At 51.9% G+C, this 15,142-nt stretch overlaps 1 protein-coding gene across 1 annotated transcript in view; it reads left to right on the top strand.

The window, feature by feature from the left end:
* Positions 1–13,808, top strand: part of LOC132406550 (transitional endoplasmic reticulum ATPase-like) — a 75,779-nt gene extending 61,971 nt beyond the window's left edge. The window contains exons 14-18 of the mRNA XM_059992368.1: positions 25–203; positions 3,902–4,031; positions 6,812–6,970; positions 7,970–8,121; positions 13,380–13,808. Of these exons, the coding sequence (XP_059848351.1) occupies positions 25–203; positions 3,902–4,031; positions 6,812–6,970; positions 7,970–8,121; positions 13,380–13,476 (717 nt within the window). The 3' untranslated portion in view covers positions 13,477–13,808. The remainder of the gene's footprint in view (positions 1–24; positions 204–3,901; positions 4,032–6,811; positions 6,971–7,969; positions 8,122–13,379) is intronic.
* Positions 13,809–15,142: the final 1,334 nt, after the last annotated feature.

The following is a 15,142-nucleotide window of genomic DNA, read 5'->3' as shown; positions in this document are numbered from 1 at the left end:
TGGCCCTTGCTGTATTTTGTTCAGGCTCGACAGGCCGCCCCCTGCATCTTATTTTTCGATGAGCTGGACTCCATCGCCAAGTCTCGCGGCGGGAGTGCAGGGGATGGCGGTGGGGCGGCAGACAGGGTAATCAACCAAATCCTCACTGAAATGGACGGCATGTCCAACAAGAAGAACGTCTTCATCATCGGAGCCACGAACAGGTAGATCGGAAGAGGAGCACTCACATATGTGCACCCTGTTCACTCCCGCGTAGTCTGTCCCACAGACACGGTCACAGAGGCACCATCACTCACATACGTGCACCCTGTTCACTCCCGCCTAGTCTGTCCCACAGACACTGTCACAGAGGCACCATCACTCACATACGTGCACCCTGTTCACTCCCGCGTAGTCTGTCCCACAGACACTGTCACAGAGGCACCATCACTCACATACGTGCACCCTGTTCACTCCCGCCTAGTCTGTCCCACAGACACTGTCACAGAGGCACCATCACTCACATACGTGCACCCTGTTCACTCCCACGTAGTCTGTCCCACAGACACTGTCACAGAGGCACCATCACTCACATACGTGCACCCTGTTCACTCCCGCCTAGTCTGTCCCACAGACACTGTCACAGAGGCACCATCACTCACATACGTGCACCCTGTTCACTCCCACGTAGTCTGTCCCACAGACACTGTCACAGAGGCACCATCACTCACATACGTGCACCCTGTTCACTCCCGCCTAGTCTGTCCCACAGACACTGTCACAGAGGCACCATCACTCACATACGTGCACCCTGTTCACTCCCACGTAGTCTGTCCCACAGACACTGTCACAGAGGCACCATCACTCACATACGTGCACCCTGTTCACTCCCGCGTAGTCTGTCCCACAGACACTGTCACAGAGGCACCATCACTCACATACGTGCACCCTGTTCACTCCCGCGTAGTCTGTCCCACAGACACGGTCACAGAGGCACCATCACTCACATACGTGCACCCTGTTCACTCCCGCCTAGTCTGTCCCACAGACACTGTCACAGAGGCACCATCACTCACATACGTGCACCCTGTTCACTCCCACGTAGTCTGTCCCACAGACACTGTCACAGAGGCACCATCACTCACATACGTGCACCCTGTTCACTCCCGCCTAGTCTGTCCCACAGACACTGTCACAGAGGCACCATCACTCACATACGTGCACCCTGTTCACTCCCACGTAGTCTGTCCCACAGACACTGTCACAGAGGCACCATCACTCACATACGTGCACCCTGTTCACTCCCGCGTAGTCTGTCCCACAGACACTGTCACAGAGGCACCATCACTCACATACGTGCACCCTGTTCACTCCCGCCTAGTCTGTCCCACAGACACTGTCACAGAGGCACCATCACTCACATACGTGCACCCTGTTCACTCCCGCCTAGTCTGTCCCACAGACACTGTCACAGAGGCACCATCACTCACATACGTGCACCCTGTTCACTCCCACGTAGTCTGTCCCACAGACACTGTCACAGAGGCACCATCACTCACATACGTGCACCCTGTTCACTCCCGCCTAGTCTGTCCCACAGACACTGTCACAGAGGCACCATCACTCACATACGTGCACCCTGTTCACTCCCACGTAGTCTGTCCCACAGACACTGTCACAGAGGCACCATCACTCACATACGTGCACCCTGTTCACTCCCGCCTAGTCTGTCCCACAGACACTGTCACAGAGGCACCATCACTCACATACGTGCACCCTGTTCACTCCCGCCTAGTCTGTCCCACAGACACTGTCACAGAGGCACCATCACTCACATACGTGCACCCTGTTCACTCCCGCGTAGTCTGTCCCACAGACACTGTCACAGAGGCACCATCACTCACACGGAAACTGTCCCAGAGATGTTTTCACTCCCGCAGACTCTATCCCAGAGGCGGCTCTCTCCCACAGATGTCTGCGAGGGCTCAAGGTCAAAGCTGATTTTATTGTCACACGCACATGCGCAATGAAAAACGTACTTGTCTCATCATTCCGGGTACATAACATCAGATAAGCAGTATTCACAAGAAATATATAAAGAAAATATTCAAAAGACCATAAAATAGAGCAAAAACAAACAAAACCTTTTTAATCTGTGGCTGTGATACAGAGGGAGTGATCAGGGTTGTCCCAGTTTTCTCAAGAACCAGATGGTTGAAGGAAAGTAGCTGTTCTTGAAGCTGGTGGTGCGGGACTTCAGACTCCTCTATCTCCTGCCCTGACCGAGATGGGAGGGAGCTTTGATGAATGCCTACTTCTTGTACAACCTTCTGTAGGTACTACCGATAGAGGGAGGGGACGTGCCTCTGAAGAGTCCCCTCTGCAGTTTTTGACATTTCTGCACATTCAGTTTGCAGCATCAGACCAAACTGCAACCAGCGAGGACACTTTCAACATTACATCTATACAACTTTGTCTGAGTATTTAATGATGAGCCAAACCTCCTCAACCTCCAAGGAAAATAAGGACCCTCAAGTGCCTTCCTTATGACTGTATCTATGTGCAAGTTATAGGACAGGTCATTTGGTATGTTAGCAGCCAGGAACTTCACTGATTAATATGATGCTCATCACTGCCATGCCCCTGATGTAGACTGGTGAATGTTTTCTCTCCTTCCTCTTCCCCTTCCTGAAACCAACATCAAGCAAAAGGACGTTACCGTGAGCAGAAGTAGAAGTGGCACCATTAGCCGTTTCTACTTCCGAGCACCGTCTCCCTGCAGGCCCACTCCCAGGGGTTTCTCTCAGGAATGAATCCCAGGGCCGGGTGCAGAGTCCAGTCCCAGAGGCCCACTCCCAGGGGTTTCTCTCAGGAATGAATCCCAGGGCCAGATGCAGAGTCCAGTCCCAGAGGCCCACTCCCAGGGGTTTCCCTCAGGAATGAATCCCAGGGCCGGGTGCAGAGTCCAGTCCCAGAGGCCCACTCCCAGGGGTTTCCCTCAGGAATGAATCCCAGGGCCGGGTTCAGAGTCCAGTCCCAGAGGCCCACTCCCAGGGGTTTCTCTCAGGAATGAATCCCAGGGCCAGGTGCAGAGTCCAGTCCCAGAGGCCCACTCCCAGGGGTTTCTCTCAGGAATGAATCCCAGGGCCGGGTGCAGAGTCCAGTCCCAGAGGCCCACTCCCAGGGGTTTCTCTCAGGAATGAATCCCAGGGCCAGGTGCAGAGTCCAGTCCCAGAGGCCCACTCCCAGGGGTTTCTCTCAGGAATGAATCCCAGGGCCAGGTGCAGAGTCTAGTCCCAGAGGCCCACTCCCAAGGACAGAGGTCGTACCGAGGGGTGTTCTGCTCGGTCCCAGCCAGGTTCACTTCCAGAAAGAGGGGATAGTCCCTCAGAGGCAAGGGGTAGGGTGTAACCATACACCAGACCCATTCCCATGAGGAAGACCCAGACAACCGGAGGACTCGTCTCAGTGGCAGGAGTCCCTCCTGTGTGCTGGACCAGTCACTCCTGGGCACAAGGCCCACTCTTTTAGACATGGACATAACTAGGACAAGATTTTCATAATCCATATCCCGCAACACACTGCATATTCATATCTAATTGGTTCTTAAACATCATATCATACCTATGTCCACCATCACCCCTAAAAGCTCATTCCAGGTACCCACCACTCTCCTCTTTAAACCTCTTCAGGAACAGGTATAACTAGGACAAGGTTCCACTGACAAGGACAGTCTTACCAACAAGTTATCCAGTCACCATCTCATGGGAGCTTCCTCTGCACAAACCAACTGACAGGTCATGTTTCCTGCACTGCATTTCCACTTCAAAAGGGATTCATTGGACGAGAGGTGCTTTGGGACCCCTGGGGTGGTGAGGGTGCTGCAGAAATGATAGCACTTTCCTTATTGGTTTATTTACAGACCTGACATCATTGATCCAGCCATCCTGAGACCCGGGCGACTGGATCAGCTAATTTATATCCCACTGCCCGATGAGAAGTCGCGGATGGCCATCTTGAAAGCCAACCTGAGAAGGTCTCCGATTGCAAAGGTAGGGAGATCTTGGTTCAATGCTGCCCACTGGCACTGTCCGTGTGGAGTCTTGAGAGAAAGAGATTAGCTTTTTCATGTATATCAGAATCAGGTTTAATATCACTGGCATATGTCATCATGTCATGAATTTTGTTAACTTTGTGGCAACAGTACATAGCAATATATAATAATAGAGAAAAAACTGAATTACAATAAGTATATTTATTTAAAATAGTTAATAGGAAGAAATGAAAAAATAGTGAGGTGGTGTTCATGGGTTCAATGTCCATTCAAAAATCTGGTGGCAGAGGGGAAGAAGCTGTTCCTGAATCACTGAGTGTGTGTCTTCTGGCTTCTGTACCTCCTTCCCGATGGTAGCAATGAGGACAGAGCATGACCTGGGTGATGGAGTGTCCTGAATGATGGGTGCCGCCTTCTGGAGGTACTGGTCCTTCAAGATGCCTGGATATTATGGAAGCTCATGCTCATGATAAGTTTACAATTCTCTGCTGCTGACATTCATCCTGGGCAGTAGCTTTTCCCACTCCCCCATACCAGCAATAAGCCCTGTTTCCAGCCACATTCTGGCCAGTTTAGAAGAGACTCCAGTTTTAAGGTAGGAAGCCATGGAATTTTGGCACAGAACATGTAAGACACCAAATGATTTGGTGAAATCAGTGGACTAGCTGTCGTGTCCCAGGCAAGGATAGGGGAAGAAAACTATACAGATTATCAACAGCTGCCAAAGACCTAAATAACCTTTTCAAATGGTTCAGTTTAATATCAGAGAATGTATACCATATACAACTTGAAATTCTTACTCTTCACAGACATCCACAAAACAAAAAAACCCAAAGAGTGTATGACGGGTACTTCAGAACTCCAAAGCCCCCCCCCATACACAAGCAGCAGCAGAAGCATTGACCCCACCCTCCCCACACCCACCACCCCTCACCGTCACCAGCAAGTGTTTACTGCTCGGTATGGCAGCTACTCTCCACGTGACTAAAAAGCTGTAGAGTTGTGGACACAGCCCAGAACATCACAGAAACCAGACTCCCCTCCATGGACTCTGTCTTTACCTCAAACTGCCAGCGTAATCACTGGACTTCCTGTCTACCCACCCCCTCCATTGGGCAGTAGGTACAAAAGCCTGAGTACACATACTGCGCGTCTCAAAGACATCTTCTGTCCCACTGTTGTGACTATTAAATGATTCCCTTGTACGGCATGGTAGTGTAGTGGTTAGCACAACGTGTTTCAGTACTGGCAGCCTGGGTTCCATTCCCGACACTGCCTGCAAGGAGTTCATACATTCTCCCCTTCACCACGTGGGTTTCCCCCAGGTGTTCAGGTTTTCTCTCACATTCCAAAGACGTACATTTGGCACATTAATTGGTCATTGTAAATTGTCCTGTAGTTAATTAAATCGAGGGATTGCTGGGCAACGTGGCTCCAAAGTCTGCGAAGGTTTGTTCCGTACTGTATCTGAACAAAACAGATGGACTCCTGATTTCATAATCTACCTTGGTGTCATATTGCACAATATTGTTTACCTGCACTGCACTCTCTCTGTAGTTTCTACACTTTATTCTGCATTGTTTCTGCTCTTCCCAGTTCTACCTCAGTGCTCTGATCTGTATGAACAATATACAAGACAAGCTCTTCACTGTGTCTCACTACGTGTTACAATAATAAGTCAGCTGCAATTGGCCGCAGTCTGCTTTCCTTCCACACATCAAAGGTTCGCTAGTTAGAAGGTTAAATAGCCACTGTAGATTGTCACTTGTGTGCAGCTGAGGGGTAATATCTGGAGAGAGTTGCTGACCGCCTTGAAAGCCAATCCAGTAGGGACTCCGAACGCAGAGGTGGGAAGTCATGGAATTCCAGCGCGGAAGCGATGGAATGATACTTTCCGGGAGCTTCTGCCTGAGAACTTGGACAGCCTGGTATATATCAGCTCAGGCAAAACTAGGAGGTTTTGTTTCAGAGTTGTCACCTTATGTACAGATACTCCTGTACCTTGAGTTACTCTATGTGCACACAATCAGGCTATGTACCCCCTCCACCTAAAAAAGTGACCATGGAGTGTGTGCTCCTGGACCTTTGCTGCTGTAGCTCATCCACTGCGAGGTTTGAAGTGTTGCATATTCAGAGATACTCTTCTGCGCACTACTGTTGTAATATGCGGTTATTTGAGTTACTGTCGCCCTCCTGTCAGCTTGAACCAGTTTGGCCGTTCTCCTCCGACCTCTCTCATTAACGAGGCATTTTCACCCACAGAACTGCTGCTCACTGAATGTTTTTAGTTTCTCACACCATTCTCTGTAAACTCTAGAGACTGTGTGTGGAAATCCCAGGAGATTAGCAGTTTCTGAGATACTGAAACCACCCCGTCTGGCACCAGTAATCACTCCATGGTCAAAGTCACATTTCTTCCCCATTCTGATGTTCGGTCTGAACAACAACTGAGCCTCTTGACCATGTCTGCATGCTTTTATGCACTGAGTTGCTACGACATGATTAGCTGATCAGACATTTGCATTAATGAACAGTTGTACGGGAGTACCTGGCAAAGTGCCACTGAGTGTATATAAGCTAAACTTGTGTATTTATATTTATTGTGTGTCTTATGCTTATTGTGGTTCTCCTGCTACACCATATCCAGAGTAACAATCATTTTGTACACTCATATACTGAAGGGTGACGATAAATAATCTTGAATCGAAGCTGGTAATTATCATGGGGGGAGAGATGGAGTAGAGCCGACTCACGCACACTCCTTCTGTTGTGTGGCAGGGTGTTGACTTGGGCTACCTGGCCAAGATAACCCATGGCTTCTCGGGAGCCGACCTGACCGAGATCTGCCAGAGGGCATGCAAGCTGGCAATCCGCGAGGCCATCGAGGCTGAGATCCGGCGGGAGCAGGAGCATCGGCACAATCCTGACACGGCCATGGTGAGCGATGGTGGGGTGGGGGTTATGGGAGAGGGAAGAGGGGCATGGGTCACCCCGGGGTGACCTGCTGAAGGCGCTTTGGGATACTAGATGTTGAAAGGAAGGCAGCAATAAATCAGTGGGTTTGTGTGGCTGTGGGAGGTGAGCACAGTGCGATACACTGTGGGTGGCACACTGCTGCAGCTGGTAGAGCCACTGCCCACAGCTCCATGGATACCAGGTTCAGTCCTGACCTAGGGGCGTTTCCCCTGCACAGTTTGCATGCCATCCCTGTGACCATGTGAATCTTCTTCTCTATCCCTAGGACTTGGGGGCCGGTGGATTTATTTGGCTCCTGTAAGTTGTGCCTGGTGTAGGTGGGTGGTTGGATCTGTGAGAGTTGATGGGGATATGAGATGAATAAAGAGATATCGGCATAGAAACTCATAACCAGAAGAGGTTCTGCAGATGCTCGAGACCTTGAATGACACACACAAAGTGCTGGAGGAACTCAGCAGGTCAGACAACCTCAATTGAGGGGAATAAACAAACAGCCTTTCAGGTGGGACTCTTCATCAGGAGATCCAAAATGCTGACTGATAATTCCCGTCCAGAGATGCTGCCTAAGCCAGCTGGTGGTACAGTGGCATCCGCACTGGACTTCGAGGCAAGTGGTCCTGCATTTGGATCCGCTTGACTCCATGCACGCTTTTCATCCGTGCTGGGTTGAACGTCGAGCTAGCAACTCAGTCTTGGAAAAAAAACAGGCAAAATGTTAAAGAAACAGCAGGGTTGCTGCCCAAAGCACAGGCGCAGAAAGGGACAACAACAATAGCTGCTGCCAGCCTTGCTGAGTTCCTCCAGCATTTCATATATAGGACTGGTGGAAATGGGTGCCTGTTTCCCTGTTCTCTGCTCTCCAATGTGACCTAACAACACCATAGCAACTCATCTCACAACCTTTCCAGACCCGGATTTGCTCCTGTTCCCGGTCTCACATCTGTGGCTCATGTTTCCCAGGAGGACGACTATGACCCCGTTCCTGAAATCCGCTCCGATCACTTCGAGGAGGCCATGAGGTTCGGCCGCCGTTCAGTCAGCGACAACGACATCAGGAAGTACGAGATGTTTGCCCAGACGTTGCAGCAGAGCAGGGGCTTTGGGAACTTCAGGTCTGTACCATCAAGTACCCCCCCACCCAGTCCATCCCTCCGTATCTGCACACCACCGCCCCGTTCATCCCTCCGTATCTGCACCCCCCCACCCCATCCATCCCTCCGTATCTGCACCCCCCCACCCCATCCATCCCTCCATATCTACCACCCACCCTGTCCATCCCTCCATATCTACCCCCCACCCTGTCCATCCCTCCATATCTACCCCCCACCCTGTCCATCCCTCCATATCTACACCCCCTACCCCGTCCATCCCTCCGTATCTACCCCCCCCACCCTGTCCATCCCTCCGTATCTACACCCCCTACCCCATCCATCCCTCCGTATCTACACCCCCCCACCCCGTCCATCCCTCCGTATCTACACCCCACAAAATCCCCCACCCTGTCCATCCCTCCGTATCTACACCCCCCACCCCGTCCATCCCACCGTATCTACGCCCCCCACCCCATCCATCCCTCCGTATCTACACCCCACAAAATCCCCCACCCTGTCCATCCCTCCGTATCTGCACCCCCCACCCCGTCCATCCCACCGTATCTACGCCCCCCCCACCCCATCCATCCCTCCGTATCTACAACCCGCAAAATCCCCCACCCCGTCCATCCCTCCGTATCTGCACCCCCCCCCACCCCGTCCATCCCTCCGTATCTGCACCATCCCCCACCCCGTCCATCCCTCTGTATCTACACCCCCAACCCCATCCATCCCTCCGTATCTACCCCCACACCCTGTCCATCCCTCCGTATCTACCCCCCACACCCCGTCCATCCCTCCGTATCTACACCCCACAAAATCCCCCACCCTGTCCATCCCTCCGTATCTACCCCCCCACCCTGTCCATCCCTCCATAACTACACCACCCCACCCCATCCATCCCTCTGTATCTACACCCCCAACCCCATCCATCCCTCCGTATCTACCCCCACAGCCTGTCCATCCCTCCATATCTACATCCCCCCCGTCCATCCCTCCGTATCTGCACCATCCCCCACCCCGTCCATCCCTCTGTATCTACACCCCCAACCCCATCCATCCCTCCGTATCTACCCCCACACCCTGTCCATCCCTCCGTATCTGCATCCCTCCGTATCTACCCCCCACACCCCGTCCATCCCTCCGTATCTACACCCCACAAAATCCCCCACCCTGTCCATCCCTCCGTATCTACCCCCCCACCCTGTCCATCCCTCCATATCGGCACCATCCTCCACCCTGTCCATCCCTCCGTATCTACCCCCCCAACCCCGTCCATCCCTCCATAACTACACCACCCCACCCCATCCATCCCTCTGTATCTACATCCCCAACCCCATCCATCCCTCCGTATCTACCCCCACACCCTGTCCATCCCTCCATACATCCCCCCACCCCGTCCATCCCTCCGTATCTACACCCCCCACCCCATCCATCTCTCCGTATCTGCAACCCCCACCCATCCATCCCTCCATATCTGCAACCCCCACCCCGTACATCCCTCCGTATCTACCCCCCCACCCCATCCATCCCTCCGTATCTACACCCCCAACCCCATCCATCCCTCCGTATCTACCCCCACCCTGTCCACCCCTCCGTATCTACACCCCCACCCTGTCCATCCCTCCGTATCTACCCCCCACCCTGTCCTTCCCTCCATATCTAACCCCCACCCTGTCCATCCCTCCGTATCTACACCCTCACCCCATCCATCCCTCCATATCTGCATCCCCCCCCACCCTGTCCATCCCTCTGTACCTGCTCCATCCCTCCGTATCTACACTCCCCCACCCCATCCATCCCTCCGTATCGGCACCCCCTCACCCCATCCATCGCTCCATATCTACACCCCCCAACCCCATCCATCCCTCCGTATCTACCCCCACACCCTGTCCATCCCTCCGTATCTGCATCCCTCCGTATCTACCCCCCACACCCCGTCCATCCCTCCGTATCTACACCCCACAAAATCCCCCACCCTGTCCATCCCTCCATATCTACCCCCCCCCCACCCTGTCCATCCCTCCATATCGGCACCCCCTCACCCCATCCATCGCTCCATATCTACAACCCCAACCCCATCCATCCCTCCGTATCTACCCCCCCAACCCCGTCCATCCCTCCATAACTACACCCCCCCACTCCATCCATCCCTCTGTATCTACACCCCCTACCCCATCCATCCCTCCGTATCTACCCCCACACCCTGTCCATCCCTCTGTATCTACATCCCCCAACCCCATCCATCCCTCCGTATCTACCCCCACACCCTGTCCATCCCTCCGTATCTGCATCCCTCCGTATCTACCCCCCACACCCCGTCCATCCCTCCGTATCTACACCCCACAAAATCCCCCACCCTGTCCATCCCTCCGTATCTACCCCCCCCACCCTGTCCATCCCTCCATATCGGCATCATCCTCCACCCTGTCCATCCCTCCGTATCTACCCCCCAACCCCGCCCATCCCTCCATAACTACACCCCCCCACCCCATCCATCGCTCCATATCTACACCCCCCAACCCCATCCATCCCTCTGTATCTACCCCCACACCCTGTCCATCCCTCCGTATCTGCATCCCTCCGTATCTACCCCACACACACCGTCCATCCCTCCGTATCTACACCCCACAAAATCCCCCACCCTGTCCATCCCTCCGTATCTACCCCCCCCCACCCTGTCCATCCCTCCGTATCTACCCCCACACCCTGTCCATCCCTCCATATCTACATCCCCCCACCCAGTCCATCCCTCCGTATCTACACCCCCCACCCCATCCATCTCTCCGTATCTGCAACCCCCACCCATCCATCCCTCCGTATCTGCAACCCCCACCCCGTACATCCCTCCGTATCTACCCCCCCACCCCGTCCATCCCTCCATATCTACACACCCCCACCCTGTCCATCCCTCCGTATCTGCACCATCCCCCACCCTGTCCATCCCTCCGTATCTACACACCCCCCGCCCTGTCCTTCCCTCCATATCTAACCCCCACCCTGTCCATCCCTCCGTATCTACACCCCCACCCTGTCCATCCCTCCGTATCTACCCCCCACCCTGTCCACCCCTCCGTATCTACACCCCCACCCTGTCCATCCCTCCGTATCTACCCCCCACCCTGTCCATCCCTCCGTATCTACACCCCCACCCTGTCCATCCCTCTGTATCTACCCCCCACCCTGTCCTTCCCTCCATATCTAACCCCCACCCTGTCCATCCCTCCGTATCTACACCCTCACCCCATCCATCCCTCCATATCTGCATCCCCCCCCACCCTGTCCATCCCTCTGTACCTGCTCCATCCCTCCGTATCTACACTCCCCCACCCCATCCATCCCTCCGTATCGGCACCCCCTCACCCCATCCATCGCTCCATATCTACACCCCCCACCCTGTCCATCCCTCCGTATCTACACACCCCCCCACCCCATCCATCCCTCCTTATCTACACACCCCCCCACCCTGTCCATCCCTCCATATCTACCCCCCCACCCCGTCCATCTGTATCTACACCCCCCACCCCATCCATCCCTCCATATCTACACCCCCCTACCCCGTCCTTTCCTTCGTATCTACACGCCCCACCCCGTCCATCGCTCTGTATCTACCCCCCACCCCGTCCATCCCTCTGTATCTACCCCCCCAACCCCGTCCATCCCTCTGTATCTACACTCCCCACCCCGTCCATCCCTCCCTATCTGCACCCCCCCCACCCCGTCCATCCCTCCGTATCTACCCTCCCACCCCGCCCATCCCTCCGTATCCGCACACCCCCCTCATGCACGTCTGTCCATCCGTACTGGCGCCTCGCCAGCTGCACTGCTTAAACCACCTGGGATGCCAGGTCAAAAATCAAAGGAACAGCTGAAATAAAATCAGAAATACCCAGCAGGTCAGGCAGCATCTTTGTGAGGAAAGCCATTGGCAATTCAGGTCAGGGGTCAGGGACAGTTCTGATGAAGGGTTCTTTGAACATAGAGCATTACAGCATAGGTACAGTACCTTCAGCTCACGATGTCTGTACTGAATCATACTTATTCTCATCTGTGTGCATGCAATTTATCTCCCTCCGTATTCATGTGTGTCTCTCGAACAGCCTCTCAAAGACCACTAATGTATCAGTTGTCAGCACCACTCCCTGTGTAAAATCAGTTCACCGTACACATCTTTAAATTTTACCGCTGTCACCTTAAATGTACGCTCTCTAGTATTGGATATTGTGGTGTACCTTTTGCTAGGTCTTTCCACAAAGAACCAGAGTAGATCTGTTCAGAGACACATTTATTGTTGGCATATTGATATCTCAGAATGGTGCCACCCATCATTAAGCACGCCCATCACCCAGGACAAGCCCCCTTCTCATTGCTACCATCGGGTAGGAGGAACAGGAGCCTGAAGGCGCACACTCAATGTTACAGGAATAGTTTCTTCCCCTCTGCCATCCAATTTCAGAATGAACATTGAACCCAAAAACACTACCTCACTGTGTTTTTTGTACTACTTATTTAATTCAACTTATATACAGGAATTAGGTGTAATATCACCAACATATGTCATGAAATTGATATTATGTATCAGTACAATGCATTACATATATATTTTTTATTTTTATATACTATATTGTACTGTAACTTTTTTATTATCTATTATAAATAAAATATATTATTTTTATTATTTGTATTGCATTGTATTGCTGCCACATAACAACAAATTATACCTGATTCTATCTGTTACCCGTTAGGGTTTGTTCACCTCTCTGTCTCCAACACTCAAAATTAAAGTGCTCGCCTGTCCAACCTGTCCTTATAACTCAGCCCCTTAAGTCATGGCAACATACTTGTAAATCTTTTCTGCACTCCTAGTTCAGTGTCACCTTAGCTATAGCATGGCGTCCTTACCTTCAATCTTTCTTTATCCCTCCCACCACTTCCACCCACCCTATTCCATCTGCCTATCAACCCCTCCCCATCACCCATCAGCCTCGACATTTAGTCCTACCCTCTGTATGTCAATCTTTCCTCTTCCCTCTCATTCTCAGTGCAGGGTTGTGGCCTGGAATGTTGGTGTAGTCCTTTTGCCTCTGCAGATACTGCTTGACCCATTGAGTACTCCCACCGTTCCATCCTCGTTTCACATTCCAGTACCTGCAGTTAATCTCCGTGCCTTCCGGTGCCGCAAGGCTCCCACCGCAGACTGTTGGGTGGAGGAGACCTCGTGATGTCAGGCGATGGGTGTCCCAAAGTCCACCAATGTCAATATCCTCTTCCTCTTCCAGGTTTCCATCCGGTAGCCAGTCCAGTGGTCAGGGAAGCGACAGAGGGAGTGGAGGGAACCTGTACCGTGAGGATGGAGACGATGACCTTTACAACTGAGGAAGCCGCCAAAGGTCAAGGTTGCACGGGTCGTGATTCGGAACGGGCTGCCACCCAAACCCTCCCCAGTGCATTGCCAAGGACGTAAATACCAACATAAACTTTGGAGGAAAGTGGGACATTATCCACTAGGGTTTGGGCCTGGAATGTTGCTTCATCTTGGGATGTCTGACGTCATATCCCATCGGCTGTGTTCAATTAATGGTGGATGTGATTTAATCGATCAGCAGTTTGTACAGCTCTCAACCCAGGATTGTGCAGGTCCTGTGTGTGTGTCTGTGTGTATCCCCATCTGGCTCAACCCCAGCCTCTACATAATATATATATATATATATATATATCTATCTTCGCCTCCTGTACATTAAGCTTGATACTCATCCACACGTGGACTGGATGATCAGATATTTGATTCTTTGACTAAATATAAACTGAAAGGATGTTTTCCAAAGACAATCATCATTTTACGGAGTTACTTTTGCAGTGTGGTTCTGAATATTAAAGATTTTCAGTTATTGGGAGAATAATTAAAATCTGGATTGTCACTGTAGACCTGTCATGTCAGACCATGGTTATGTGTGTGTGTGTGTCGTGGATTGGTCTGTCCATAGAGTTTACTGTCTCTGTGGACAAATAAATCCTCATGGACAAAACAACACACACAAAATGCTGGAGGAACTCAGCAGGCCAGGCAGCATCTATGGAAAAAAGTAAACAGTTGATGTTTCAGGCCGAGACCCTTCATCAGGACATCGATGTTGAAAAGTCCTGATGAAGGGTCTCGGCCTGAAACGTTGACTGTTTACTCTTTCCCATAGATGCTGCCTGGCCTGCTGAGTTCCTCCAGCACTCTGTGTGTGTGTGTGTGTGTGTTGCTCTGGATTTCCAGCAGCTCCAGATTTCCTCTGTGGATATAGATCAGTACAGCACAGGGACGGTCCTTTTGTGCCAAACTAATTGATCCAGTAATTCAATGCCTAACTCCTTCTGCCAACACTAAGTCCGTATCACCTCATTCTCTGCGTATGTCTGAGAGCCTCTATAAGCACTTCTATTGCATCTGCCTCGCACTCCACTGCATTCCAGGCTTCCACACTCTTTGTGAGTAGACTTATCCCGCACAGCTTTGAACCAAGGCCCAGTCGGCTCAGTTGGAAGAGGTCCAGGTAAAATGAGGTGGTGCCCCTGCTAAGCGGGAAGGCCAAAGGTAAATGGGCAGATAGTCAGCACCCTGTGGTTGTATAGAGACGGCCATGAAAAGGGCAGAAATGCAGGTGGGGATGAAGGAACGGACAAGGGTGTCTTGCAGGGAATTCTCTCTTTGGAATGCTGCAATGGGAAGAGCAGCAAGAGTACATGAAGTGGTGACATCGGCTGATAGATGAGGGGGAACAGTGTGAGACAAGAGGAACCCTATCCCCAACTGCACCTTCTCAACACCACACCTATGGCTGCTTGTGAGTTTCAAATGAAGCACGGTCATGCGTTGGGTAATATCATTTCCTGTCGGTGTTTAGGGCATCTCAATATGTTTATGTTATGTTACTGATTTTAGAACACCACAGTGTTACGATATTTATGTGTATTTAAAAGGTGCATTGGGTATGGAGGGATTTCATTGTATCTGCATTTTATTACTTGTGGGAACAAAGCATTTTTAATTTTATTT

This window comes from Hypanus sabinus, chromosome 16, assembly GCF_030144855.1.
Source record: "Hypanus sabinus isolate sHypSab1 chromosome 16, sHypSab1.hap1, whole genome shotgun sequence".
Classification (NCBI taxonomy): Eukaryota; Metazoa; Chordata; class Chondrichthyes; order Myliobatiformes; family Dasyatidae; genus Hypanus; species Hypanus sabinus.
This window is presented reverse-complemented; position numbering and strand designations above follow the sequence as displayed.